This window comes from Leopardus geoffroyi, chromosome D1, assembly GCF_018350155.1.
Source record: "Leopardus geoffroyi isolate Oge1 chromosome D1, O.geoffroyi_Oge1_pat1.0, whole genome shotgun sequence".
Classification (NCBI taxonomy): domain Eukaryota; kingdom Metazoa; phylum Chordata; class Mammalia; order Carnivora; family Felidae; genus Leopardus; species Leopardus geoffroyi.
This window is the reverse complement of record NC_059329.1, coordinates 86,065,084-86,090,726: the sequence shown is the minus strand read 5'-3', so window position 1 is coordinate 86,090,726 and position 25,643 is coordinate 86,065,084. Positions and strand designations below refer to the sequence as shown.

At 33.2% G+C, this 25,643-nt stretch overlaps 1 protein-coding gene across 5 annotated transcripts in view; it reads right to left on the bottom strand.

The window, feature by feature from the left end:
- The window catches only part of ELP4 (elongator acetyltransferase complex subunit 4), a 251,191-nt gene that overhangs the window by 134,133 nt on the left and 91,415 nt on the right, over positions 1-25,643 (bottom strand). For all 5 annotated transcript variants that reach the window (XM_045484854.1, XM_045484856.1, XM_045484858.1 and 2 more), the window contains 2 exons: positions 23,052-23,237; positions 1,232-1,340 (listed from right to left, as the gene is read on the bottom strand). In XM_045484854.1, the coding sequence (XP_045340810.1) occupies positions 1,232-1,340; positions 23,052-23,237 (295 nt within the window). The remainder of the gene's footprint in view (positions 1-1,231; positions 1,341-23,051; positions 23,238-25,643) is intronic.

Sequence of the window (25,643 nt, the reverse complement as noted above, 5' to 3'; positions counted from 1 at the left end):
CCTCTGCTCTTCCCCAGCTCACTTGCACATATGCTCTCTCTCTTAAAAAAAAAAAAAAAGAAAAAGAAACTTCAAAAAAATAAGTAAAAATCTGATTAATTGACCTGTGTTTATACTAGGGCATGGCAATATTATAAAATTTGCTCCTAACTCAACAAAATGAGCAAAGTCCAAATGTAATCAAAGATGTTCACTTTCTGAAAGTGTGATTAGGACTTTAAAAATATAATGCAGTATGGGGTGCCTGGGTGGCTAACAGTGCAGAGGCTGCATGGGATTCTCTCTCTGCCCCTCTCTGCTCATGCACTCTTTCTCTCTTTCAAAAATAAATAAACATTAAAAAAAGAAAAGAAAAAAAAACAATAGAGTATAATACAGTACGAATTTTATTTATCATATAGCTAGGCTTTATAAAGCATAAACCACTATATAAGCTGTTATTATTAGAATTAATATGATATTTATTTCAAACATGGCTAATAAGTACAACTGATTTCATGACAAGTTTAAGCCACTGGGACAACAACATTTATATCTAACTGAGCCATGCCTAAGTATTTGGGTTTGACTCCTTTCAAATAGTTACCATAGTCTGTAGTCTTTTTTTTTTTTTTTTTAAGTTTATTTTGAGAGAGACAGAAGGAGAATGCAAGTGGGGGAAGAGCAGAGAGGGGAACAGAGGATCTGAAGCAGGCTCCATGCTGACAGCAGCGAGCCCGATGTAAGGCTTGAAATCATGAACCATGAGATCATGACCAGAGCCAAAGTCAGACGCTTAACTGAGTCACACAGGTGCCCCCATAGTCTGTAGTCTTAATGTAGTTTGGTGACAAGCTGCCATGAAAGAATGGTCACGAATGGAAAACATTTATTTTTTTTTTAATTTTTTTAACGTTTATTTATTTTTGAGACAGAGAGAGACAGAGCATGAACAGGGGAGGGTCAGAGAGAGAGAGGGAGACACAGAATCTGAAACAGGCTCCAGACTCTGAGCTGTCAGCACAGAGCCCAACGCGGGTCTCAAACTCACGGACCGCGAGATCACAACCTGAGCCGAAGTCGGACGCCCAACCGACTGAGCCACCCAGGCGCCCCAGGAAAACATTCAATAGATACATTATAAAACAAAATTCATGCTACTTGACAGTAGATATTATGACTGGATACAATGCTTTCAGGTACCCTAGAGGCAATCAGGATATTCTCTTCTCATTATAAAGGCAATGCTTACCATGATAATCCTTATATAATGGGTTGGTTTCTCTCTCAGAACCAATAAATGATTCCAGACCAACTACTGTATCTGACAAGTTTGTAACACGGGAAATAATTGCTTTATTCTGCAAAACAAGAAAACAAAACACTCATGTTTAAAAATATAATATCTATTCAGTGCCATTATGCCATCTCAGTGACAAATTATAGAGGAGATAAATATCAATGCAGAGAAATAACTTAAAAGTTAAGGCTACCACATGCTGAAAATGGATGAAAGTATGCACTTAATTGAAAATTCCAGCCTATGTTGGTATGCTTTTCTATTTGGAAGAGCTGAGGAGACATATCTTAGTTTTGGTAGAGAATATAAATTATTTTTCTTCTGTCTTAAGGGGCAAGCCTACCTTTATCCTCATACACTATTACATTTCAAATTACTTTACCCATTGCCCATTGTTAAATCTCATAGACATCAGGATTCAGAAGCAGTAGATATTATGGTATAATGTGTAAGGCAAGGTCCCATTATCATCTGTCAAGTGGGACCACGTTCCAGCTCTGTCACAGCTGAGGTCCTCTGTAGCATTTTAGAAACGCGGAAGGGTCTAGCTAAGAGGTTGCAACATGGCCACCTCTGGAGTCTTCTATTCTCTCCTTCCAGATGCTGCTATTTGGCTCTGGGATAACAATAAAGGCAAAGAAAAGACGGTAGATGACTAGCACTAGACTAGTAGCCTACCTTTTCCTTCCCAACACAACCAGACATGAACCAAAAATATTGCTAAATAATATATTGTAAAAAAGAAGTCACATTTTAAGTAGCAAACATTCTAAAACACCCAGAATTTCATGGCTATAAAAAGCCATTAAAAATATAATTATCAAATACCCTACAGGTTCTCTTGAATTATTTTATTTAACAGAAATTCAGTATTCCTTTTAGCCTGTGACATAGTGGTAGGTCTAAGTCGATAACATCTTAGAAAAAAACTTTTGCTCTGAAGCTCTAGATAAGTTGAAAAAATTGTTGTTTGTAAAATTTTATAATTTTGAAACTCCCATTTTATACAATGGTAATGTCTACCCGTTTAAAAATAATCTTTAGAAAAGGATGGGAAATAAAAAACAGGAAAATTTCAGTCCAACATTATGTCCCGTTAGAGGAAAGTCCAAACATAATCAAGTATGTTCACTTTCTGAAAACATGATTGACTACTGAGCTTACTGGTATTCCTCTGTTTCTTAGGTCCCCTTGTAAAGACTGCAGAATGAAAAATAAAAGAAAGCTCGTTAATGTTACCTGACTCTATCAGAAATACATAGTAGCTTCTGTCACTAAACATTATGCTGAAATGCCTGTTTAACTCATACCTAGGGCAGTCTTTGAAACTCCTCTGTAAGTAGAAATGTGTGTTGTATACAGAATGTTTTAGCCTTTGAATCAGTGCTCCTAAAAGGAACCAGTAAAAATAATTATCCTTAATTGGCTTTAATACTCTCAATCACGTGGGTACCGAGTACAGAAAAACATAATTTGAAAATGCCCGTTTTTTTTCCAAGGCAATTTTTCATTCAATGGTGAGAAAATAATCCAGATTGATTCCTTACTTTCAGTTCTATGCCACAGGGAATGGTCCTACTCCAGGAATAACAGGGGCTTCAGAGGCCATAAACAAGTTCCTCTCAATATTTCTTTAGCCAAAGACTATTATATCAAACTCATCCAGGTTGGGTTTCAGCCAGTTATTCTTCACCCAAACAAAAATGTCTGCCAGACATTCCAACAGCTGGGAGACAGTTCACAATGAGTCAACTTGAAAATGATTCATTGTGCTGAGTACTGAACAATGTTGGGGTGGGGGTGGGGTGTGGCTGGGTTGGTTGTAGAGGGTGAGAACAAGTGGGAGATGAAGAATAACCATGTGGTTCTCCCATTAAGAAGAATCTTAGGTAACAACCAGCAGGCTCTTATCATTTCATTTTTAGGATAAACTCAACTGGGAAGAGTACTCCTGTCATGGACCCTCAGATGAACAAGCACTTATAAAGGCTACTGACAATATTTCTTAATCAAAAGGTCAGATTTCCTTTTATCTATAAATAGAAGTCTAAGCCTTTGTATCTAAATATCTGAATCTAAATGATAAAAATCAATTTTTGTTAGAACTCATCTATTTGGAATTGTAGTGATATAAACTAGAGATTTCTCAATTATTTTAATAATAGAAATTGTAAGGTTTAAGGATGGAATTAGTGTTCTAGCATTCTGTAAGCAAGGTCCTGTATATTTAAATGGACAACATGATATTTATTTCAAAGAGGGTTTCTTTCTTCAATTTAACCCTAAAATTTACTAATAAACCACTTAACACCCTGTAATATCTGTTAACATTATAGATCTTTTTTAAGGTAATTTAGGGGAGATAAAAAAAACCCAACTATCCACTTTGTAGAGGAAAACTAATGAATTCCAAAATAAAAGATGTATACAGCCTGGATTTAGAAATCTCAGAAACTCATGCATATATTTCATTTATTGGGTTTCTAAGTTCTGTAGGTTTATACTACAGTTATTAACTACAAACTAAATCCTATTATAAAAGCTTTCATAAAGTATTACAGCAAGAAAAAAGTTTTAATCATTACCACAAAATAAGTTATATTTAACAGTGACCTTACTGCTTTCTGCACAGCAGTTTTGGAAAATAGTTTATGTAATGTGGTAAACTGGATGGTGAAAGTTGTACAGATGTTGAAAAAATGTAGAATAAGAAGTACTGGAAATTATAATAACATCTAAATTCCTGACTGAGACAATCTTTATCTTAACTGCAAACTCATTCAGTCTTCCAGTTATGAACAAAGCATAAAAGATATTTGGGCATGTAAATGTACATATTTTTTTGAAAGTTAAATTAGTGTTACAGGTTACTTTGGTACCTCTGAGATTCATAGGGAGTATGGTATATTCATAGGGAGTATGGTATCAATATGTAAGATATGGTATGATCATACCTTAAAACCACTCTTGCCTTTCAAATCATAATGTTAATACTAAGTGGTCTTTTAGATAAGGGTAGGTGAAATTTACTTAAAAAGAATCTAAAATTAACGGCTTTAAATAACCTCAAAAGCATAATAATAACAATTCACTTTAGGAAGAATACACTATGGACAATAAATTGTTATAATATAACTCACGGTGTTTGGGAAGCTTTAGCATAATAATCTGAGCAGAGGTCTTGAAACTGGAACTTCCACATTCTCATCCTAACAGATTCTAAGTGTTTTTATGTTATTAGCCAAGATGTGAAATCTCTTTGGTCTGCAGTATATGTAGTTGGAAATGGAGAAGTCAAGGTGTTTGTGCATCAATTACTTAGACATAAACTTTGAATAATTTTTGTGTTGACTTTGAAGTTGTTACATTACACTTTCTAATAAGGAACATTTGACTAAGGACATTCAGGACTTACCAGTAGGAGTAAATTAATGGTTATATTCACGCATGGCACAATGACATCACCCAAGTATGTACAATGATACTGCCAGCCCTCCTCCTTGCCCATCTGGATGTGAAAATCTAGGATGGCTCAAAAATCCTCCTTATACTAGACAAATCTCCCTTCACTCTTGGGTGAAAGTTGTCAGCTCTGGACAGTAGCCAAGACATGACTAGGAGGGAAGCCAGAAGAGCAGAGAGCCAGTGTCCAGGAGTTTTAAGAGTTTGCTGGCAGTCTCAAATAGCATTGTATTAAGTTACATAAAAGGTTCTTAAAACTTTCTGTTGCAGTGGAATTTCTTAATTAATTATTTAAATTTAAATTATGTCAAGTGGTGTTGCAAATTAAAAAAAAGGCAAATCAGATTGTCCAGTCAACTACCTTTTTACTCCAATTTTAATTTCACAAAAAATTTGAGTTTTTCCTTTGATTGTTTCTTGCTTGGTTTCATAGGATGTTTCCTGTTTTCTTTTATAGAACGGTAACCTCTTTATTAGGATATGCCAAATCCATTAAATGGATTTTAAATAAAGGAAGATTAAATTAATGCTCCTTTCCAATTCAGAGCTCATTAAGCCAAAACTATGAACTTTAAGAGATAAAAATTCAACTACTGCCATATAAAGCTCCCTCCATTTTCTAATAAAAATAGTTGAGATACCTGCTTAGAGTAACAAAGTAACAATCAGAATACCTCAAACCCTGAATGTTTTGCTACTTTCTTTGACCTAATTATCTCAACAACATAAAAGATAGTTTGGACTAACACAAAATATACTCCCAGGAAAGATTTTGAACAAGAGAATTAAAATGTAATTAACCAATCACTTAATTATTAAGAAGCTTGAAAAGCATAAACCAGTTGACATTAACCATTTATGCAATGCCTCAAATAAGAATAAGTTCTTGAGCTACTCAAATAAGAGAGACAGCAAATACACAATATAAGGGTAGGGCCCCCATTTGAGTCTGGCACACATGTCAGATTTGGGATTACAATAGTGCAAAAGAACTATTAAGTTAATACTGAAAAGTTAAAGAAATATTTAAGTTACTTTATGATTGAACGTATTATGTGACATAATGTGTGTGTGTGTGTGTGTGTGTGTGTGTGTGTGTGTGTGTGTGTGTATGTGTTGTGGGGGGAGGGAGGAGAATCTCAAGAAAAGCAAGTACACTACTCAACAACTCAAGTTATAATAACATTTTCCTGAAAAATGATATGCATAGAAACACAACCACACTAGCATTTATGACATTTCTTTGTGATATAATAAAAAAATAAATTTGGACAAAAGGATATATCTATAGATGTTTAATGAGGTATTTGTTTTCCTATGCTTATTTAGTTTTACTTTCTATAGAAATTGAGATTATGAAATAATAAAATTGTTTTTATTGTAACTTTACAAACCTCCCCCTATCTTCCCCAGAGTTGTGACTTACTTCTGTAGATTAAAATTTTGTTTTTATTAAAAATATTTTATACTGGGAAAAATAATTCTGTTCATATTTTTTTTGAGTTTAAGAAATAATATAATTTTACCAAATATAATTATACTAATAAATATTTATAATTGTAATAATACCTTAATGAAGGCATTAGATTAATTCTTCCCAGATTTAATGCTTAAATTTATTCAAAGTCACACAGTGAATTTTAAAATATAGTGGAACTTCGGTAAATTAAAAAAAAATTCTAGCTATAACACTCTCTTGGTAGCATCATATACTGATATGTGAAATCATAAAGCAAACATATTTTGGTTCCTTTTTCTAATGCTTTAAAAACATATCCACAAAGGAGCTAATGGTAAGTATACTTAACCTGAAAGGCAAGATAAATTGCTAAGTTGTCACTTTTACTAGCATTAAGCAATGGAGCCACATCTTTTTGGGATTCCCATCTGATTGAACTTAGTATTCTAAGTTTTGGCATGAAAATATTTTTTAAGAACACATGATGTTATTTTCAGAAATATTATTTACATTTACACTGGCTTCAAACAGTACATGCTTTGCAGAACATTTATTTACATCAGTTTTCTTTTCCAATAGGTTATTGTATAAAAACATCAAAAAAATCTTACAAATTCTGAAAACTTATAAATAAGGTAAACAAAATATTATAATGAATAGGCCAAATTGAATAATAGTATAATATTCCAAATTAATTGTAGGTAGTTTTTCATAAACTATATACCATCTAGTTTCATATTATGGAAATCATTCATATAGAAATTTTTATTTGTTGTTTAAAAATGTTTAATGGGTTGCTTCCCAAATCAGAAATTTGTTGCTTACTACTTTATACTTGAAACCCTTCAGATAATTCACAGATGTCCAAAAGCTAATAGCTTTCCTGGAAAAACAATTGCTAATATCCAAATATCAAACGGAGCATCCAGCTGATGTTTGTGATGCCGTGGTAGGTTAAAGATACTAAAGTTTAAAATCAGCTTAGAATAATCCCATATTGAGTATAAAATTATAGCCTGTCATCAGGAACAGGCTGACAGAGCCAGGTCCAGATGGGAGACTGGCTGGGAAAAAAGCTGAGGCAGGTGGGAAAATGATGGGAACCTGACGGCAGACAGGACTACTCCCTCTGCTGGCAAGGTTCTCATCTGCTTGAATTTTTAACTAATGACTTAGCTTTTCTTTAATTATTGAAGATAAAACCAATAAATTATGTAAGATGTTCTTTCTTAAGTTAGCTGTCCTGTATTTGAACATTTTCAAATTCATGGTCTCCTATTTTTCACCAGATTAATTTCTCAGAGATATAAGGATCCAATGTTTCACCAGGAGGTCCAATTATTTGTCTTGTAATTTAATTGCATCATAAGCATAAGCAAATGTAGCATTGCTTTTATAATATAAGGCCTTTAAAAATTAAGAATGCCTTTAATTTATATTTGTTGAGACATGTACCTTCTTGAAGAAAAACATTTCTTGGGTACAGACTTCACAATCTCTTTCTCAGGCTCTGCATAATGCCCCGTAATGAAATAATATAGAAATGAACCATATAAATCAACTATACAGGGAACAAGGAAACAGCATGTCACAGCAAAAGAGCATAGATGTACAGCGCCAAACCTATCTGATAATCTAATGATCTGAGTTTACAGATATTATGTACTAATATGTAAGAAATTAAGAACTAATGTTTACACAAAAAATTTGTTAAATTTTACAGAAAAATTATTCAATATTTGATTTTCAATGTAAGTTAATAGCTGCAGCAAAAACATTTAGTAAAAATCTGTTCTAAGATTTTGGCCTACAACCAGAAGCTCCCAGAACAGGAGGGATCAGCTTTTTCACCCACTGTTCTCATCTGAATCCTGGCTTAAAAGCTATTCCAGCTCCCAGCTTTCCAGAAGGCTCCATCCCAGGAATCCCTGCCTGCCATTTGGTTTGCTGATTTTAATCTCTCAGGACTTTCTTACAGTGGCTCTACTATGCTGAACTGGCACTTGCTTCTAGAAGTGAGTTATTATTAAACCTGTAGGTCAATTGTGGCACTAACAACTCTTTGGAAGCTTTCAGCCACAGTGTACAATTTGCTAGTCTAATTAAATATTAATTCTAAGTGTTACATTTTGTGGCTAAGAGCTTTTATTTTCCATCATCAGCCTGGAAGAGAAAGAGGTTACAAGGCTAATTTAATCTCTCCCCTTGTCCTCCTCAACATTAAAGATTAACTACATAGGGTGCGAAAACATTATTAAAGAAGCAGAAATACTTTATATAGTAATAATAATGTAATTAATAGCAAAGGGCTAAAACATAATACTAGGATATAATATATGACCTGATATTTAAAGAGCTTTAAATTATAATTAGTTACAAGCATATTTCATCTCAATATTAAGAAATAAGTATCATCTTTTTTTGAAGACAGTAATCTTTCTTTAAGGGAAATGCATCAAAGTATACAAATAGGAATAATTCAAAACTTACATTTTCTCACAGGTATTTTTCAGAGAGCTTGTAACACCAAAGATTAAAAACTTACTAATTTTATTTGCAAAATAAATGCAAATTACATACAGGTGTACTTATTTTCTGTACATAAAAAGTGATCAAGTTCAAAGATAGTTTATAATAAAGATAATTAACGTTAAAGATCCTTTCCCCTTTTTTCTTCTATCACGTTCAAGTGGACTGAACACAGAGGTCCCTCTCTGCTTCTGTTCCCAGAACAGTTGTGTCCATGCCTGGACACTGGGCATTATAAAGACTGCAGTCCACAGCCAAAGATTCCATATGCCCAAACAGATGACTCAATCTCCATACTGTGATGAGACGTTTCACTATTTCTATCATTGATATATTTAAAAATTTTGGCTCTAAATAGTACTTTAACAACCACCATCACCACAAGGAAGTACAGTATGAATCACCGTATGAACTGTAACATCACAAAGTTATTTTGGAACAAAAAAAACCATTTTACATTAAAATTATTTTTCTTTTTATGGCTTGCTGAATATGCTTTGGTTAGGTTAAGTATAACAAAAGGTTTCTAAAGTGGCATTTTTTTTCCTTTAAAGATGCACATTTATCTTATTGACCATTTAAAAATCCTGCTTTTATTTAATATGCATATTTACATGAAGATAAAATAGTATATATTTTGCTATTAATGTTCTATATAGACAGAAACTTACAGATAATTTGGAGTTTCTTTGTGTTAAAAGCTTCAAACATCCTTGACCAAGAAAGTAAATTCAATACATATGTATAATGCATACATGCTAAGATTTGATTTAAAAAATTAATCAGATACCAGCATGTGCAGTATAAAACAGAAGAAAAAAAAACTGGAGCTATAAGAATTTATAGATTTTTATAAGCAGCCTATGGTAGCAAAGTTGAAACACCTATTTCTCTATTATTTGTTATTATAAAGAATAAAAGACTCTGTTTCCAGTACACCAGACTCATATGAAGTTACTAAATTTTCAAAAACTATAATTTAACATACATGGCACAACATTAAAATAGGTTTAGTATGATTCCGTTGACTTTTTAAGATTGCTTCTTTTTATACTTTTAAAAATGTTAATTTCTTACAATCTACCTCAGAGTAGTTGAGAAGATCTAGAAAAATAAAAGGAACTCATGAAAAATTGACAGCCAGAATATCTGACTTTATCCTTTAGTAATTGATAGTTATGATCAAGAGATTAAATCTAATCTCTAATTTTCATCCTTAAATTTTCTCCTTAATAAAGTACATTTAAAAAGAGCACTTAAAATAGATTAAGTTATGGGACAGAGATGATGTTATGCTTTCCTATAATGATGCTCTTATCAACAATTACATTAAAAATATTTTCCAAAATTTTATAGTTGTAAACTCATAAAAGTCTGTTTTTCCTTTACCATGCAATTATTTTTAGGTCTTGTTTTAAGAATAAAAGATTTCACACTGAGAGAAATTCACAAGGCCACTGGAGTCCACATTTCATAATCCCATATTAGTGGTTAGTTCTAAGCAGCCCATTACTTGACTTAGAGTTTAGCTGCTAAGATACTCAGCATGAACACAAAAGTTTATGGATGTGAAAAGGCTTGTTCTGAATTTCTCTACTTTGAAACATTCACTCATTTCAAAACTTTATTATATTAATGCTGTAAAATATTAATTGGAAGATATATCAATTAAAATAACACACTAAATAAAAGCTTCCTCAATTTTCAAGAGATGTTCTAAATAACAAAGCACTTTCTTCCTGCTTTTCTGTAGAAAATAAATTTTCCTTGGCATAAACTAACATACTGGTGATGGTATTCTCCAAACAGATAGGTGGGGCGGGGGTGTGGAGGGAAGTCCACAGATCAAATTGTTGGAAAACATTGATTATAGGATAAAAACTGAGTAAGGCTATTAATGGAGCAAATGACGATAATGACCAATCAAAATATGTTCTGGGACACTTTCAAATCTGAAATCTGTTCTGAATAAAAGAAAGTTTGAATAGTTTATAAACTAATGTTCGATAAGCAAACACATTAAATGCTGGTGATATTGAGAAGTATTCTAGAATGAGAAAATGTTATTTAATATTTTACTGTGAGTAATGTCAAAGAAGTTTTCACCCCTTCATTATGATAGTTAAGGAGTAATTTATTAGGCTGTTGTTTATATTTAAAAATTCCTTTAAAAAGTAGATTACAACAGTTTGAGTAAGTTAGCAATAATAAAAAGTACATTTTCTTCCTGAAAGGAAAGTTGTGAGAAAGCCACAGAAAAATATTTGCACCTCCCATTTGAATCACAATTCTAAGTTCTTCCATACTTACTTCCTGACGGTTTCCAGTAAAAATGCTTTTGATCACTAAAAACAAGTCACTGTCATAGATCACGTAAACAAAATGCAGAAGCTAAGGGAAACTTACTTTCCTTTCACCTTACCAAGGAAATCATAACAAGGCATAAAACTAAATTTTTAATTTCAAAAAGAATAAATGTTATTGGTCATCATTTTCCTCAAGTACACAACTGTCACTGGGAATTGAAAATAAAATTAACTTAAAAGGCACAAAATGTTCTATAATGTGGAGGTGGATGACAAATTTCACCATAGGAAGCCAGTTTCCATTTATAAAACCAAAAAAATTAATAGTTTCATATCTTGCTAGATGGGGAAATCGAACAGCATCCTACTGTAACTGCTTCAAAGGTGTCACTTTGCAAAAAATCTCATTAAAAAGTTTCGAGCAGTGCACCAGCATTTCTGTTTCTAACAGTAAATAGGAAAAAAGCAGCAGTGTTATATGTGTCTCAAATAGAACAGCTTTGAATATAGAAATTTGTATTTAAGTTTTAAAAAGTTCAAGCAATATTCTCATACTTAAATAATAAATAGTAAGAGTTTCAAGGTAGGGTTTTAGTTATTTTTCTTAGATGTGACCTTCCCTTTTTTTTTTTTTTTCCCCAACCCACAGCAACCTTCATTCGACAACAGTTTTGAACAGTTGAGTTGTGAGAACGTGAGCAGCTGCTGTTATTATAACTAAAGGTCTGTCTACGGCTTGAGTCTGAGAGACCACATGTTCGGCTGTCCTCTCATCTTGCCATCCTCACCAATTAACTATTAACATGGAGGGCTGTACACATGCTCTTGGGGGCTCTTTAACAGGCTTCTTGGCGAGTGGAACAACTACACAGCAGGGATCTGGGAACTGGGTAATGCTCGAATATGGGGGAGCCGTCCGTAGTCCTGCTCTTTCTAATGACACTTTACACCACAGTTTAGCATGTAACAAAGTCTTATTTAACTTGGCCATTTTCACATACATTTTTTTAATACAATGTCTTTGAGCAGGTGCTAAAATTATATTCTAGAAGGAGACAATATCAGTAATATAACAACCTTGCAGGAAAATTGTTTAGGGCTATATATTTTTTAAGATACTCATAATATATTTGATGGATAATTTTAGCGTTTTCTTAACAGATACTTAGAGTTTATTTTTATGTATTTGTTTCAATGTGTGTTTGTTATTTTTCCCTGTTGCTGTTATGGAAATAAGTTTTAACCTAAAGAAAATAAAAAATTCTCAGTTCAAAGTTCTCAGGCTAAACACAAAATATTTCAAATGCAAATTTAAAAATAATTCTTTTTCGTTCTACTTGCAAAAGTCGTCTTATAATAATAAATTCAAGTCAGTTTTGAATCTATGTCATTATTTTCCCTATTTTAACTTTTCCTCCTCTTTGCAATTTCCTTAACTATGTGTTCCTTCCCTACAATGAAATTAAACATGGGAAGCATGCCAAAAGTATAATAAAGGGTAACTAATCATTACTGTACAAGTCTGACAGAATGCTAATAACTAAAGTAAGAACACTGATTGGCTCTTTTACCAATTTAAGAGATATAGATATTTTATATACTTTTAACATAGTGATACTCTATACAACATATTCAAATAAAAGTATCACAATTCTATTACCTATAGATGTTTAATTGTTTCCAAGGATATGAAACTACATTTCTATTTCTTGCAGAAACCACTTTAGTATCAAATTCCAAGCTCAAGCCTGTAAATACCTTCCATATACTAATTTTCTGCTCCATTCATACTGTCTTTTACAGTGCTAAAAAACCTCCACAAGGATAGTAATTTTGTTTGTCTTATTCACTGCTATATCCTCATGAGTGCCTAGTGCCTCAGCAATAAATATCTGTTCATGAATGAATAAGCTAAATTACCCTTAGACATTCAATCACCACTTAAATTCTGACTTGGAGTCTATAGGAATGGCACTGGTCATAGTGGAGAGGAAGCTGATGTACGACGTTAGAAGAGTCTTGGAACAACATGGTGATGTTACTATGACTTAGATGGTCACCTGACTTCATGCATGCCTCCTGGTCTATCTCAGGCCTGACCTGTTAGAAGATTCTGTCAGAGACTTTCATAAAAAGAGACAGAAAGCTGAGGACTTCTACTGCTTTGATGAACCTGTACACCTTATTTCTATGGCCTGATCTCTGTTCAAATTTTCATCTTTGGAAGTGTCTTGAAAGTAATTATAGTGAAGGTAATGATTGCTCGCATATATTGAGTGACTACGATGTGTTAGCGCTGTGTCAGCACATGTTTTTGCTAATCCTCTGAATTAGGTATTCCTCACCCCATTTTTTAAAAGATGAAGAAAGATGAGGTTGAGAAAGTTAAGACCTGACTAAAACCATATGACTAATTGGGTCTATCTGTCTCCAAAAGCCCAGGCTCTTTCATCATTAAATGCTACCTTGTGTACACAAGTCTGTGTCTTAATTTTGACCTTCTTTTAGTACTTCTATTGAGTAAGCTGCAGAGCATGGTGGTTAAGAGTATGGTACTTACAGGGTACTGCTTTGGTCTAAATCCTGCCACTCACTAGCCGTGTGACCTTGGGAAAGTCACTTCAACTTTTTTGTCCCCTGTTTCCTAATCTGTAAAATGGAGACAATAACAGCACCAACCATATGGGGTTACTGTAAGGATTAAATGAGTTAATATTTAAAACGACTTGAGGACTGCATCTGGCTCATAAAAAGTACTATGTAAGATTTATTAAATAAACTCACAGTCTCCTGGTTCTGTGTATTCATATGTCTTTGATTAGATTTGTGAGCATACTGCTTCTGGTTCTTATTCCCTTTCCTTACCCTAAACCTTGTGGTTTTCTTCGCTGGTTTTTAAGAGTTCTTGGGTTTTATCCCCTGTTTACATCATGATTGGTTGAAGCAAACTCTTAAATCTTGTATGTTCTCTTAAGTACTTTGACATAAAAACAAATATATAATGAGATGTTATAGTCATAGAGCAAAAGAATATATATACATTTTAATACCTCAACTGATATTAGGACCAGAAAACTACTATATGATAGCTAGAAGGGCGCCTGGGTGGCTCAGTCGGTTAAGTGTCTGACGTCAGCTCAGGTCATGATCTCACAGTCTGTGAGTTTGAGCCCCGCATCGGGCTCTGTGCTGACAGCTCAGAGCCTGAAGCCTGCTTCGGATTCTGTGTCTCCCGCTTTCTCTGCCCCTTCCTCTCTCTCTCTCTGTCTCTCTCAAAAATAAATTTAAAAAACATTAAAAAATGGATAGGTAGAAAAATTGCGTAGAAAAGATATTATGGAAAATGTGAAAATTGTAGATGGATGGGCAGTTTTTTTTTTTTTTTTTATATTTTGAGGAATACGTCGTAATTCTTGGTCACATTATTTAACCTTATACTCATCGCCAAAGTCTGACCCCCCATTTTCCTATTTCCATTTCAAAATAGTCTTTTTACTAGAACCTTAAAAAACATAAATTTAAATGATATCTCTTCCAGTTATACAATGTTTTAAATGTATCTGTAAAATACCAAAATGCAAATATTGCATAATGTTTAGATATCTAGTCCATTTAATCACCTCGATCATTATTTAATTGGTGATGTAGACAGGATGACTTGAGGACACCTGACAGTATGACGGCTGTTTCCTTCTACAGAGACCACAAGGATCACAGTCACAAGCATTCACAATGGGTTTGGAATCTCCTTCTAAATAATGAACATTATGGCCACCAAGATAGCTTTGGAAAAATGTTCTTTTCTTTTTTGTTGCATAGGTCCCTTTGGAATAAATAAAAAAATTACATATATACATGTATTTATTTCATAACTGTTTTCTTTGCTTTGCAATTACACATAAGGAAATATGTTTCCATCCTTTTTTCCTCCCTTGACTGCAATGAAACTTTTTACTTAATCTTTCACATGTACTAATTTGTCAACAATTTTACAATGATAGTTTTCTCTTTAAAAATGCTGAATAGCAACGCTGGTCTAGAACTTTTTTTCCTCATGGGAAGTTACTGCCATCAGAAGTAGTTAATAATTCAAGATACATAAAGATGTAGTGCGACAGGGAGGAAAGAGTAAGTTTTAGATTTAAACAGATCAGAGTTTGATACTAGCTTTAAACATGTTATTAAATACGTGACTTTGTTGCATTGCTTAATTTCAGTTTAATCTTGTTTGCCACTGGCATCATGCCTATCTTGCAGAGTTTTTGTGATGATTAGGGCAGCTGGCTATATAACCTAAAAGTGAAGATGGTGTAGTCTGGAGTCAGGGGAAGACATGAGGTAGAACATTACTGGCCTTGCCTCTTATTAACTGTGTAACCTTGTAAAAACAGAGGTAAGGCTTGTGGTGGATATTCAAGGACATAACGCTTGTAGTGTGCTTCGCATGTGGTATGTGCCTAATAAATGCTTATAGTAATAGCACAGTTGTAGTGGTACTGAGAGTAGCAGTATTTTTACGAGTATTTGATAAGTCTGTTCCAGGTTTACTTCTCATCAAAATCAAGAAGCTCATGAAAGCTAACCAAACTAGTATTAAAGTATTAATTTTATAATGACTTAACATCATTAACAATGTAAACAATACAAGTATGTGTAGAATATCTAAGATGATTAGAGAAAGGAGTTTCCCTATGATATTGGTGTGATTATAAACTCACAATAATAAGTTAGGTTCATGCAAAATCTGTAAAAAGTCTTTGCAGGAAAAATAAATCATCCTCTTATAACAATTATAAATAAATTCTACTGGCCAAGGAGGCAAAATTCTTATCTTACTTATGCCTAAATTTTCAGTAATAAGACTTGAAATATGCTGATATATCCTGTATATAATTAAGATGACTAAATGACATTATAATAAATTGGCCATTTGCAGGAAGGGTTTGGGTATGTTAGAAAAAAGATCTAAAATCACAAAAATTTATAATAAAGATCCAAGAAGTTTCAACAATCAGATATTAGAAATGATTTCCTAAGTAAGAATCATTATTCCTTAAACATTTATTAAACATCTAGAAAAAGCTTAGTTACTGTGCTATGAATTTTTATACTTTATTGCCTTTAATGATGTATTACTTTCATAAACCTAACCTGGAAAAAAGAAAACTATAAATATGTGGCCCTGACTTCTCAGAGGTTACAAAGTATTAGATACATAAGAATATATGAAATCACATGTTTGAGGCAGACAATAAGTACCTTGGTAAATAGTAACTCTAATAAAAAGAGAACTAGTGAATGTAAAGTGTGTTAACATATAATTAGAATGTTAACTAATAAGTCAAAAACTATTTGAGAATGTAAACTACAGTCGTTTAAAACATTCAAATTGGATTACATTGATCAATTAGCAAAAGATAAAACTATCAAACTTTTAGAAGAAAACAGGAAAAAGACCCTATGGAGGGCAAAGATTTGTAAAATGGGAGGAGTAGGAGAGAGAAATTGCTAACCACTAAAAAAAATGATAAGATAAACTTTATCTAGATTAAAAACTTTAACTCCTCAAAAGATACTGTTATTAGAAAAGGCAAGCCATAGACTGGAAGAAATTATTGCAAAGATATACCGAAAATATTTCAGGAATTTCATAATTCAATAATAAGTAGATAAATAACCCAATTAAAAAATGGACAAAAGACTTAGACAAAAGAAGACAGACAAAATAGCCAAAGCATATGATAAGATGATCAACATCATTAGTTGTCAGGGAAATGCAAATTGTCGCAATGTCATACAGTTCAAGTGTACTATAATGGCTAAAATGTGAAAGACTGAAAATAAAAAGGTTTAGAGGGATGTGATTCCCAGAAAGATGAAAATATGTATCTGTACAAAGACTCATACATTAATGTCCATAGCAGCTTTATTCATAAAGGCTTCAATCTGGAAATAACTCAAATGTCCATAAATAGGTGGAAGAATAAAGAAATTGTGGTATATTTTTATGCTCAAAAACTAATTAGCAATAAAAGTAAACTGGTGACATGTACAACACTGTAGATGGTGCTGATATTAACTAATATGATTGTTTGATATTGTATAATGAAATGTGCAAATATTTGGAAGATTGGCGTAACTCCATGAACCAATCGATGCCTTCCAAATGACCAAGGAATGATATGTCAATATCTTGAATGAGTAAAAGACCCATTCAAAGTGCAAGATAAAGCAATGAATGCCTTTTAGTGTAGCATAATATGAAAAAGTTCATTCACAGTTTTTGATTTCACATTGTAATGTTTGTAATGTTTGTAAAACGATTACTTTTCGAGTTTCAGTGTATATTGAAGAAGTTCTACAATTATCAAAAAAAAAAAAAGGCTACTAAAACACTTCTCCCTTTTCCAACAATGTATCTGTGTGAAGTCAGATTTTCTTTTCATACTTGAACCAAAACAATATATCACAATGGATTGAATAATGAAGCCAATATTAGAACCTGCTGTTTCCTACTAAGGAAAAATGTAAAACAATGTTACTCTTCTAACTAAATTTTTTTTAAATCATTATTTTACAATCATGTGATCAGTTCATTATTATTATTTTAACAGAATTCGTAAATAAATATTTGAAAATTTCTTAGTTTCAATTTGTAATATGGTAAATATCAATAGATATAACCCAAATAATGTTTTTTTGAGATCATCAATAGTTTTTAAGAATGTAAAGAGGTTCTAAGATTAAAAAGTTTGAGAACCACTGAACTAAAGTTCTGATCTGGTATACTTATAACTCTGCTACCAGATTTACCAACTATTTTGTAACCTACATTAAAAAAAATTTTTTTTAATGTTTATTTATTTCTGAGGCAGAGAGACACAGAGCATGAGAGGGGGAGGGGCAGAGAGGGAGACACAGAATCTGAAGCAGGTCCAGGCTCTGAGCTGTCAGCACAGAGCCTGACGCAGGGCTCGAACTCACAAACCGTGAGATCATGACCTCAGCTGAAGTCGGTCACTCAACAGACTGAGCCACCGAAGCGCCCCACGTAACCTACATTTTTTTTAAATCAGCAGCTTTATTGAGATATAATCTACATACCATTCAATTCACCTACTTAAAGTGTACAATTCAGAGGTTTTTTAGTATTCACAGATATGTGCAACCATTACTCAAGGCAATTTTATAACATTTTCATCACCTTAAAAAAAAAAACAAAAACAAACCAATCTTTTTATTTATCACCCCACCACATACTCAAGGTCTCCCCATCTCCCAGCACTCCAAAGCCTTAGGTAACCACTATCTACTTTCTGTCTCTACAGATTTCCCTATTCAGGACTTTCATATTAATGAAATCATATATGTTCTATTGTGATGGCTTCTTTTACTTAGCATAATCTTTTCAAGGTCCATCTGTCTTATAACAAGTATTAGTACTTTATTCCTTTATATAGCCAAATAGTATTTCATTGTATGGATATACCACATTTGCTTATCCAGTATCAGTTAATAGAGATTTAGGTTGTTTTCATCTTTTGGCTGTTATTAATAATAATGCTATAAGCTTTCAGGCACAAGTTTCTATGTGGACACATGGTCTCATTTCTATTGGGTATGTACTAATGGGTGGAATTGCTGGGTCACACTGTAACTCCAGGTTGAATCACTGAAAAGCGCCACACTGTTTCCAAAGCAACTGTACCCTTTTATATTCCCACCAGGAGGGTATAAGGATTCCATTGTCTTTACCTTGTCAACACTTAATGTTACCTGAGGTTTTGTTTTACCCATCCTAGGGAATGTTAAGTAGTATCTCATTGTAATTTTGATTTGCATTTTTGTGGATTAATGATGTTGAGCATCTTTCATGAGCTAATTGGCCATTTGTACATCTTCTCTGGAAAAATGCATACTCAAATTACTGTCCCATTTTTATTGAGTTGTCTTATTATTGATTTGTAAGCATTCTTTATATATTGTAGATAAAAATCTCTAACCAGATATGACTTGCAAATATTTTCACCTACTCTGTGGGCTGCCTTTAACAATTTCTTGACAGTGTCCATTGAACATAAAAGTTTTTAATTTTGAGGTGCTTGGCTGGCTTAGTTGGTAGAGCATGCATTTCTTGATAGTTTTGGCTGCTACATTCAGGTTTCCAATCCATTCTGCATTAATTTTTGTACATGCTGTGGAGTAATGGTTCACCCTCATTCTTTTGCATGTGGCTATCTAGTTGTCCTATTCCATTTGTTGAAAAAGCCTACCGTTTTCTTATTGAATGGTCTTGGCACACTTGTCGAAATCAGTTGACCATAGATATATGGGTTTATTTCTGGACTCTCAATTCTATTTCATTGATCTATATGCCTATTCTTATGATAGTACTACACTGTCTTTTACCATTGTTTTCTAGAAAGTTTTGCAATTGAGAAGTATGAGCCCTCCTAGCTTATTCTTTTTTTAAAGGATTATTTTGGCTATTCTAAGTCTTCTGAAATTCCATAGCCATTTTAGAATCAGCTTGCAGATTTCTCCAAAAAAGTCAGCTGGGATTCTGATAGGGACTGTGTTGGATCTGTAGATCAGTTTGGAGACAATGGTCATATTAATTTTGAACCTTCTGATCCATGAACCTGGAAAGTTTTTCCATTCATTTAGATCTTTTAAAATTTCTTTCAACAATGTTATGTAGTTTTCAGAGTATAAGTTGTACATTCTTCTTGTTAAAATTATTTCTAAGTATTTTATTCTTTTTGATGCCATTATGAATGCAATTGTTTTCTGGATTTCATCTTCAGATTGAAACACAAGTTTTTAATATTTACCTCCCCACTACAGAGTAAGGTGCCTGAAAGGAACCAGTGTCTCTCATTCATTTTAAAATTTCCACTATATATATAGTGGACTAGAGCACTGTCAGTCACTCAAAAGCAGTGTAGAAGAAATGAATGAATGAGATACAACACAGCTTCAATAATAAAATTTATAAGAAATGCAGATTTTCTCCACAGTTTGTTGACAGAGAAATATTTGGATTTAAGAAAGCTTGATGTGAGACGCACCAGTTGGGATAGCTTGTGACTGTTGATCTCAGGGTTGTGAAGTTTGAGCCTCATGTTGGGGGTAGAGTTTACTTAAAAAAAGGAAATCTTGATGTGAAAAGTCAAACTTTTTTTCTGATTAAGATCTAATTTTTCTTTTGCTCAAAGTTTGCAATTATTAAAGAGGAATGCTAACTTGAACAGCAGGAAGTTGCTATGGTAACCCTTAGAAAGCTCAAAAGCACAAGTCACTGACAATGTATGGGGGTATGCTGTCAATCATACTCCTCTCTCTACTTGTGCAGGAAGGAATATGGTGCTTTACAAACTTAATAGCCCTTAAACAATGTCTCAGCTTTAACCCTTATACAGTATGTTTAGATACAGCATCTTAAAATGGCATTCCTTTATCTCCTTGGTGAACTCAAAATTTCTATTATATCTTATATTTCTGTTAATTTAATTAATGTTTATTAATTTATTTTAAATGGCATTTCTTTATCTCCTTGGTGAACTTCAAATTTCAATTCTATCTTTTATTTCTGTTAATTTGATTTAATTTCTGTCAGTGTTTATTCCTGTTAGCTTAATCAAATGTAGAGTTTGCATAGATCCATGAAATCTCACCAAGGATAGTCTTTGTTTCTGTGATTTGCTTGAACAGGTCATTTCACTTGGGATACTACTTTACTCAGCCGAAGGCAGGAGCCTAGCTCAGGTGAGCCCCACGTCCTTTCTAACTCCAAGATAAAAGATATGAGAACTACTAGCTTTGAGAGAATGAGTTCCAGAATAAAAACGTGCTACGTATTCTAGTATGAGGTGCTGGAACCCAGTTTTCTGGGTTCAAACCATGGTTTCTCAGGTATTAAACACTGATCTAGTTTCTTAACTTCTCTGTATCTCAGTTTCCTTACATGTAAAATGTAGATTACAACAGTAGTTATGTAAGGATTTTATAAGAACTTTAAGATCTTGACTTTAAGTATTTTGTATTTGTTAGTGCTATCATTATTATTATTGAGACTTCCTAGAGAAGTAAAGGAAAACAAAGCTCAACATTATTCTGCTACGAAAGTCATTCTATATCAAAGTGTTAATTTAGTGTATGTACATTAGAAAAGATGATTTCAGTGATTTAGCTTATTTTGACTTTCAGATTTCATTCACTGCAGGTGATTTTTTTTTAGTTTTATTATTTCTAGTATTGTGTTTGTTATAGAAATATATTTAATAATAAATACTGTGGAAAAATATACAATGTAATTGTACTTTCTCTATTACATATAAAATAACAACAATGATGAAAATTGTCCCAAACTTGCTTCTTGAATACTCTTTTTATAAAAAAAAAAAAATTAAGTTTTATTTATTTAACGAATCTCTATATCCAGTGTGGGGCCTGAACTCATGACCGTGAGATCAAGAGTTGCATGCTCTTCTGACTGACCCAGCCAGGTTCCCCAGCCTCTTGAACACTCTTAAGAAAAGGACTTTTTGAGCTGATGAGGCAAATCTTGCAAAAATCCCTCTTTTTCTGTCTGGGGAGATGGACCTTTTTCCCTAAGAGTGTTGTTTCAGGAGGTTTACACATAGAAACAGCAAGGGAAGAAAAGGACATGTCCTATTTAGATCAGTGTTTGTCTTTTCTTTTCCTTTTACATTTTTTTAGTGTTAATTTATTTTGAGAGAGAGAGAGTGCACACAAGCAGGGGAGGGGCAGAGAGAAGGGGAGACAGAATCCCAAGCAGGCTCCCGGCTGTCAGCACAGAGCCCAACATGCGGCTCAAACTCACGAACTGCGAGATCACAACCCGAGCCGAAATCAAGAGTCGGAGGCTTAACTGACTGAGTCACCCAGGTGCCCCTTTTCTTTTTTTCCTCAAAATTTTGAATGTGGCAAAATATATATAACATAGAATTTACCATTTTAACCATTTTTAAATGTATAATTCCGTGTTATTAAGTACATTCATGATGTTGTGCCACTACCACCAACAATTATTTTCAGAAACTTTGTACCTATTAAGTAACTTGCCATTCCCTCTCCCTCAGCCCAGGGCAGCCACCATACTACCTTCCGTTTCTATGATTTTTACTACTTTAAGTACTTCGTATAAATGGAATCACAGTATTTGTCTTTTTGTGACTGACTTATTTCACTTAGGATCATGTCCTCAGATTCATCAGTGTTGCAGCGTATGTTAGAATGTCCTTCCTTTTCTTTTTTTATTAAAAATTTTTAACATTTTTATTCATTTTTTGAAAGAGACAGAGCACGAGCTGAGGGAGGGCAGAGAGAGAGAGAGAGAGAGAGAGAAAGAGAGACAGACAGACAGACAGAATCTGAAGCAGTCTCCAGGCTCTGAGCTGTCAGCACAGAGCCCGATGCGGGGCTTGAACCCATGCCTGAGCTCAAGTCAGCCACTTAACTGACTGAGCGAGCCAACGAGGCACCTCATAATTTCCTTCCTTTTCAAGGCTGGGTAATATTCCATTGCAATATAGGCCATATCTTATCAAGTTCATCTGTTAATGAATACTCAGATTGGTTCCACATTTTAGCTATTGTAAATAATGCTGCTATGAATATGGGTGTGCAAATATTTCTTCAAGATCTATATCCATATCTTAGATCTTTATGATTAATCTAATGATTAATGAAAAGATATCAGTAAAAAATCAAGCACATAACACAATGTATTATGCATTTACAAGAAATCAAAGAAAAAAAATAATATTATTAAAGATAGACTTACCATATACTCACTGTATATTAAAACTACAAATACACAACAATTTAACAATCTAAAGTAAAGGACATTTTGCTCTCTGGCATTCCTGAAATCTGTTCTACTTAAATGGCATATGAAAATAATTTATCAGACTCAGAATCCGAGTGTTTATATGTTGCTCTTCATTATGTAGCACTAATTAGGGGAAAGGAGTTTTGGAAAGATTCTTACCTGGATAAGATGTGTTGGCATTGTGATCATACAAGCTGAAAGAGAGGTTCGCAGAAGACCACGGAGGACATACAGGAACTTCGTAAGACTGTGACTGTTGCCATTTTCCGTACAGCAGATGTCATCCCCCCACAAAGGTGAACCAAGATTCTGGATTCCTATTCTTAAAATGTTTTTCTGTTTTTTCTAAAGAAATGCGTGTGTCGGGTTGAGGGGGGAGACAAACACATTAAGTTTTATTAACAAATAGGATACCTCCTTTAGTTCTATTTGCCAGTTTTTGAAATTTATAACATAGCAGGGAGATAGTAGAGATGGTAAAAAGCTTTATGTATAGTTAATATACGGCAATATAAAGGAAATCTTCTATATTGCAAGAGTATTAAAAAATAGCTGTTTTTTTCTCACTTTTGGAAAATTTGAAGAGTATCAAAAGCCTCAAGTTTCTAAATTTTAAGTGACCACTTTACGAATTATGTTTGCAACAGCTGAAATAATACATTAAAAAATCAGTAAGCAATAAAGAACATCTAAACTAGAATACTTAGAAACCATTCTTAGTATTCTAAAATTCTACAAGTCTTTCAATAAACTATAACTTGCTCAGCATTTTTCATTTAGTGCTATTATGTCCAATGCCTGATATTTTGTTTGAAAGAAGTTTAAAAATGTGTGTTTTGCTTTTATACCTTATATTTGCTTTTACTTATTCTTCTTGAAGGTATTTTTACAAAATAATTCAGTTCAATACTTATCCAAATTGAACAAATGAACATTTGGAACTCAAGACTACTGATATTAAGGTCATAATGATGACTGATATTTCTTGGGAAAAGAGCATTTAAAAACCATTAAACAAAACCTACACTGATTATCAATAAGCATTTGCCAGAGATGTATTTATAACAAATTCTACTGTTTGTGTTATCCTAACCAAACAAATGTTTTATAAATGCTTTCTTTATTTTGTATTTAAAATTTTTTTTTATTTTTTAAAATGTTTTATTTGTTTTTTGAAAGAGAGAGACAGAGCACGAGTGGGGGAGGGGCAGAGAGAGAGGGAGACACAGAATCCAAAGCAGGCTCCAAGCTCTGAGCTGTCAGCACAGAGCCCAATGAGGGCTCGAACTCACCAGCCACCCATGAGATCATGACCTCAGCCCAAGTTGGAACCTCAACCAAGCCACCCAGGCACCCCTATAAATGCTTTCTTTAGCAATCTGACAAAATTTCTGGGCAAAGGAAGGAGACATTAGCAAAACCTGGTGCATGGAGATAATTGGAAACTTATCATTACAATTCTAATGGGGAAAATACATTTTCTCCCTTAAATCAAAAATTTGGAACATGTGTCATTTGAGTGTGTTTTTTGATGAAGTCAGATCCTACAACATATTGCTTGTTATTGTTATAACAAATGAATAAAATTTATTTAACTAATAAAATGTATTAATCAACTACTATCTCTCTGATATTACACATGAAAATTGAGTTTGTGTATTTTTGAGAATTTATTAACAAAGGAAAGTAGGGAAATGAATAAAACACTGAAAAGTTAGAAGAGGAAAAACAGAAGGGGACAGTAATCAGTAAGATGGGTAAGATAGATTCACAGTCTGGACTGTGCAACTAAGAAGATGTGATTCTGAGCAAGACACAACACTACTTAGGCATTAGTTCTCTCATCTCTACAATAAAAAATTGTTTTATGAGATCACACAATCCTTTAAAATATATAAAGGGACATGATATATAAAGGGCCTGGATAAAGCTATTAAAATGTGATTACAGAAAAAGGAATTTAGTTTAAGCACATTTGAAAAATTCTTCCTGACTCCAAAGACCTGAAACGTGATGATACTATCAAGGCAGCTAGTCCAGTTTTCTTTTCTGGTTGTATTAAGGTTATGATAGGCAACCCTTGAGATACATATTATGATCATTGGCAGTCCATAAAAATTGTTTTCTTTTTTTATTTCTGCATTACTTGAATGAAGTGAAGTAATAATATGTACCAGGGCATGTATGTATTAGAAGTCTAAATGCATTTTGATGAATTTGTGTAAGATATCTGTGAAATTATAGGTTATCCCTTTTACTGTATTACTTAGAAACTCAGAATTTAAGTAAAATGGCAAGATTAAGCTTCATTTTGTCATCCCAAACTTGTTTTCTCTTGAACTGTAGCTTAAATTAGATTTGCAACAGAAAAAGCAATCTAGAAAAATGGAGAGACAAACCTGCTCCCAAAATCTAGGTATTAAAACAAAATCTGAAGGTAGAAGGAGAGCAGCATTATACAGTTTTCCCTACCAATATTTCAGAAACTAAAGGTCAGCTGTATTTTAACCCAGTCACCATTACCAACTATCGTATCAAAAAGCATCTGCTAAAAGTTTATAACAAAAATGATGATAGGTGCAGAAGCAGGAGAACCGTAGAAGTTTAGTGACTATGACAGATATGCTGATACACATACACACATACATATATACGTGTATATATATATGTATATATATATATGTATACACACACACACACACACACACACACATATACATATGTGTGTGTGTGTGTGTGTATAAAGAATGA